We start from the raw sequence: 5,542 nt of genomic DNA on the forward strand, positions 1-5,542 counted from the left end.
CCCATTGTGAATCAAGTTGGGAATCACATTGGGAATGGCGTCGGGAATGAAGCTGGGAATCAAGTTGGGAATGGCATCAGGAATCGCATAGGGAATCCCATCAGGAATGGCGTCGGGAATCCCGTTGGGATTGAAGTCGGGAATGGCGTTGGGAATTGTGTCGGGAATCAAGTTGGGAATGGCGTCAGGAATCGCATGGGGAATCCCATCAGGAATGGCGTCGGGAATCCCATTGGGAATGAAGTCGGGAATGGCACCGGGAATGATGTTGGGAATGGCATCGGAATGGTGCCGGGAATCCCATTGGGAATGGCATTGGGAATGGCATCGGAATGGTGTCGGGAATCCCATTGGGAATGAAGTTGGGAATGGCGTCGGGAATCCCGTTGGGATTGAAGTCGGGAATGGCGTCGGGAATTGTGTCGGGAATCAAGTTGGGGATGGTGTCAGGAATCGCATCGGGAATCCCATTGGGAATGAAGTCGGGAATGGCACCGGGAATGATGTTGGGAATGGCATCGGAATGGTGCCGGGAATCCCATTGGGAATGGCGTTGGGAATGGCATCGGAATGGTGCCGGGAATCCCATTGGGAATGGCGTTGGGAATGGCATCGGAATGGTGTCGGGAATCCCATTGGGAATGGCGTTGGGAATGGCATCGGAATGGTGTCGGGAATCCCATTGGGAATGAAATCGGGAATGGTGTCGGGAATGGCGTCGGGAACGGCGCCGGGCTGCGGCATTCCCGCAATTCCTACCTGTTGGATTCCTCGCCCCGGTAGTAATCGGCCGCCTGCTCGTAGTGGGCGATGGCCTGGGGAAAGCACGGGAAGGGCTGGAGGATTCCCAGGCGGGAATGGGGAGGGAGCCGCCGCTGGGATCCCAAGGGAATTCCATCGGGATCAGTCCCAACCGGGAACTCTTAAGGGCAACTCCTATTGGGAATCCCTAAGGGCAATTCCCAATGTTATTCCCTAAGGGCAATTCCCAGTGTTATTCCCTAAGGATAATCCCCAATGTTATTCCCTACGGGCAATTCCCAGTGTTATTCCCTAAGGATAAATCCCAATGTTATTCCCTACGGGCAATTCCCAATGTTATTCCCTAAGAATAAATCCCAATGTTATTCCCTAAGGATAAATCCCAATGTTATTCCCCAAGGGCAATTCCCAATGTTATTCACTAAGGATAAATCCCAATGTTATTCCCTAAGGATAAATCCCAACATTTAATCCCTACGGGCAATTCCCAATGCTATTCCCTAAGGGCAATTCCCAATGTTATTCCCTAAGGATAAATCCCAATGCTATTCCCTATGGATAAATCCCAATGTTATTCCATAAGGGTAATTCCCAATGTTAATCCCTAAGGATAAATCCCAATGTTATTCCACAAGGGCAATTCCCAATGTTATTCCCTAAGGATAAATCCCAATGTTATTCCCCAAGGACAATTCCCAATGTTATTCACTAAGGATAAACCCCAGTGTTATTCCCTAAGGAAAATTCCCAATGCTACTCCCTAAGGATAAATCCCAATGTTATTCCACAAGGGTAATTCCCAATGTTATTCCCTAAGGATAAATCCCAATGGTATTCCACAAGGGCAATTCCCAATGTTATTCCCTAAGGATAAATCCCAATGTTATTCCACAAGGGCAATTCCCAAGGTTATTCCCTAAGGATAAATCCCAATGCTATTCCCTACGGGCAATTCCCAACGTTATTCCCTAAGGACAAACCCCAGCCCCAGCTCTCCCAGCAGCTCCTCTGGGAACACCGGGACCCAGGAGCCGGAATTCCAATCCCAAACCGCCCCCTTTGGAAGCGGCCCCAAACTGGGAATTCCTGGCTGCTTCCCCCCCTGGAATTCCGGGAGCATCCCGCGGCATTCCCAACTTTTCCCTTACTTTCTCAACCTCCACCAGCTCCGTCTCGTAGAGCTCGGCGATGGAGACGTGGTGCTTGGCGGCGATGGTGAAGCGGCCCTGGAAGCGGTGGGATAGCGGGAATGCCGGCATTCCCATGGGATCCGGTATTCCCAGGGGATCCGGATCCAGCACTCACCATGTCCGTGTAGATCTCAATGGCGCGCAGCAAGCAGTTGATGGCCTCTAGAAGGGGTAAAGAGAGCATCCCAATGGATTGCATCCCGTATCCCGACTTCTGGAATTCCATTGGGGGGGTACAAGGGAAAGGAATGGGGGCTTTGGAATGTTGGGATGAGGACGAGCTTCCCGACTTCTGGAATTCCATTGGGGGGGTACAAGGGAAAGGAATGGGGGCTTTGGAATGCTGGGATGAGGACGAGCTTCCCAACTTCTGGAATTCCATTGGGGGTTACAAGGGAAGGGAATGGGGGCTTTGGAATGTTGGGATGAGGACGAGCTTCCCGACTTCTGGAATTCCATTGGTGGGTACAAGGGAAGGGAATGGGGGCTTTGGAATGTTGGGATGAGGACGAGCTTCCCGACTTCTGGAATTCCATTGGGGGGTACAAGGGAAGGGAATGGGGGCTTTGGAATGTTGGGATGAGGACGAGCTTCCCGACTTCTGGAATTCCATTGGGGGGTACAAGGGAAGGGAATGGGGGCTTTGGAATGTTGGGATGAGGACGAGCTTCCTGACTTCTGGAATTCCATTGGGGGGGTACAAGGGAAAGGAAGGAAGGGAATGGGGGAAAAGACCAGGAAAAGGGCTTTGGAATGGGCATGGAATGTTGGGATGAGAAGGAGCTTCCAGGTGGGAAAGGATGGATGGGAGCTTGGGAAGTCCTTCCCTATGGGACACTGGGATGAATGGAGAAGCCAGGGATGCTCCAGCCCTGCTGGCATCCAATGGGATCCCATTGGAAAGGGCTGGATGCGGAGCGGCTTCATCCCAAAGCATTCCATGATTCCTCATCCCTCCCCGGGTCCTGTTGGGAATGCTCATCCCAAGAGGCTGCACGTTCATCCAATCGGAACGGCTCCATCCCATTGGAACAGCTCCGTCCCATTGGAATGGCTCCAACCCCTTGGAATGACTGCATCCCATTGGAAGGGCTCCATCCAATCGGAATGGCTCCATCTGCTTGGAATGACTTCATCCCATTGGGATGACTCCATCCAATTGGAATGGCTCCATCCCCTTGGAATGACTTTATCCCTTTGGAACGCCTCCATCCCATTGGAATGTCTCCATCCAATCGGAATGTCTCCATCCCATTGGAATGCCTCCATCCAATTGGAATGCCGCCATCCCATTGGAATGACTTCATCCAATTGGAATGGCTCTATCCCATTGGGATGACTTCATCCCATTGGAAAGACTCTATCCCATTGGAATGACTCCATCCAATCGGAACGCCTCTATCCCATTGGAACACCGCCATCCCATTGGAATGTCTCCATCCCATTGGAAAGGCTCTATCCCATTGGAACGCCTCCATCCCATTGGAATGCCTCCATCCAATGGGAAGAACTCTATCCCATCGGGATGACTTCATCCCATTGGAACACCTCCATCCCATTGGAACGCCTCCATCCCATTGGAATGCCTCCATCCAATGGGAACAACTCTATCCCATCGGGATGACTTCATCCCATTGGAACACCTCCATCCCATTGGAACACCTCCATCCCATTGGAACACCTCCATCCCATTGGCACGCCTCCATCCCATTGGCATGCCTCCATCCCAACAGCTGCTCCCCCCCCCCTTGGGAGCCAATCCCATTGGATTCAAGCCGGAATCCCAACCCCAACCCCCCACAGCTCCCACCACCTGCTCCCCATAGAGCTCCATTCCCCCCCCCCCCATTTAGGGGGTCAATCCCATTGGATCCATGGCTGGGAATGGCACGGCATTCCCAGTTTTTTACCCTGCGGATCCGCCTTCTTGAAGGCATTCCCAGCATCCACGAAGCTGGTGGCGGCGTCGTGCTTGCTCTGCAGCTGCAGGTGGAGCTGGGCCGCTTGGCAGAAGGCATTCCCGGCGGCTGGAATTCCGTGGGGAATAAGGGGGAAGGGGGGGTTATTCCCGATGGGAATTCCCATTGGGAATGGGGGGGGGGAAGGGGTGGGAATGCCGACGCACCGCTCCAGTTCTTGGCCATCTTGAACATGTTGGCGGCGCGGGAATAGGTGTCGCAGGCTTCCTCAATCCGGGAATTGCCCCTGGGGTGGGATGGGCGGAATGGGGGGGGATGGGGGGGGAATGGGGATGTGGGGGGGATGGGGAGGGGGGGATGGGGTGGGAATGGGAGGGGTGGGGATCGCGGGGATGGGGATGGGGGGGGGAATGGGGTGGGGATAGGAGGGATGGGAGAGATAGGGTGGGATGGGCGGAATGGGGGGGGATGGGATGGGGTGGGGGGGATGGGATGGGAATGGGATGGGGGGATGGGGTGGGGGGGTGGCATGGGATGGGGATGGGGGGATGGGGTGGGGAGCAGATGGGGGGGATGGGGTGGGGATGGGAGGGATGGGGTGGGCGGAATGGGGGGATGGGGGGGGATGGGATGGGATGGGGGGGATGGGGTGGGGATGGGGTTGGGATGGGATGGGACGGGGATGGGGATGGGATGGGGGGGGATGGGGCGGTGGGGTGGGGGGGCATGGGATGGGGATGGGGGAGATGGCGTGGGGAGTGGATGGGGGGGATGGGGTGGGAATGGGATGGGGTGTGGGGGGGATGGGGGGATGGGGTGGGGATGAGGGGGGAATGGGGTGGGATGGGGTGGGGGAGATGGGATGGGGAGCAGATGGGGAGGGATGGGGTGGGATGGGGATGGGGTGCGGGGGATGGGATGGGGTGGGAATGGGGTGTGGGGGATGGGGTGGGGATGGGTGGGGATCCCGTGGGGAAAGGGGTTTGGAGATGGACTTAAAGGCGGGGTCATGGAGGGCGCTGCTGCCCCTATAGAGCCCCATTGAGCCCCTATAGGGCCCCACTGAACTCCTATAGGAGAGCACCCCATTACAGCCCCTGGCACCCCTAGAGACCCCCATTGACCCCCATTACAGGCCCCTGCACCCCCACTGACTCCCATTAGAGGCCCATTGACCCCATTACACCCCCATAGCCCCTCATTACACCCCCACAGACCCCCATTACACCCCCATACCCCCCCATTACACCCCCATAAACCCCCATTACACCCCCATAGACCCCCATTACAGCCCCACAGACCCCCAAAGACCCCATTACACCCCCACAGACCCCCATTACACCCCCATTACAGCCCCCTAGACCCCATTACACCCCCATAGACCCCCATTACAGCCCCCTAGACCCCATTACACCCCCATAGACCCCCATTACAGCCCCACAGACCCCCATTACAGCCCCATAGACCCCCATTACAGCCCCCTAGACCCCATTACACCCCCATAGACCCCCATTACAGCCCCCTAGACCCCATTACACCCCCATAGACCCCCATTACAGCCCCTAGACCCCATTACACCCCCATAGACCCCCATTACACCCCCATAGACCCCCATTACACCCCCATAGACCCCCATTACACCCCCATAGACCCCATTACACCCCCATAGAC

General features: G+C 55.8%; 1 protein-coding gene across 1 annotated transcript; it reads right to left on the reverse strand.

Annotated features, from left to right (window-relative positions):
• Positions 1 to 737: 737 nt before the first annotated feature.
• On the reverse strand, positions 738 to 4,161 carry LOC130606456 (alpha-soluble NSF attachment protein). The gene is made up of 5 exons (XM_057422811.1): positions 4,078 to 4,161; positions 3,863 to 3,979; positions 2,068 to 2,114; positions 1,911 to 1,988; positions 738 to 815 (listed from the first exon to the last, which is right to left on the reverse strand). Exons 1-5 carry the CDS (start codon positions 4,103 to 4,105, stop codon positions 756 to 758), a joined length of 330 nt encoding a protein of 109 aa, XP_057278794.1. The 5' UTR covers positions 4,106 to 4,161; the 3' UTR covers positions 738 to 755.
• Between the last annotated feature and the right edge of the window lie 1,381 nt (positions 4,162 to 5,542).

The sequence above is a fragment of the Pezoporus wallicus genome, unplaced genomic scaffold (genome assembly GCF_028554395.1).
Source record: "Pezoporus wallicus isolate ANWC-B61680 ecotype Strahan unplaced genomic scaffold, APGP_CSIRO_Pwel_v1 contig_14334, whole genome shotgun sequence".
In the NCBI taxonomy this organism is placed as follows: Eukaryota; Metazoa; Chordata; class Aves; order Psittaciformes; family Psittacidae; genus Pezoporus; species Pezoporus wallicus.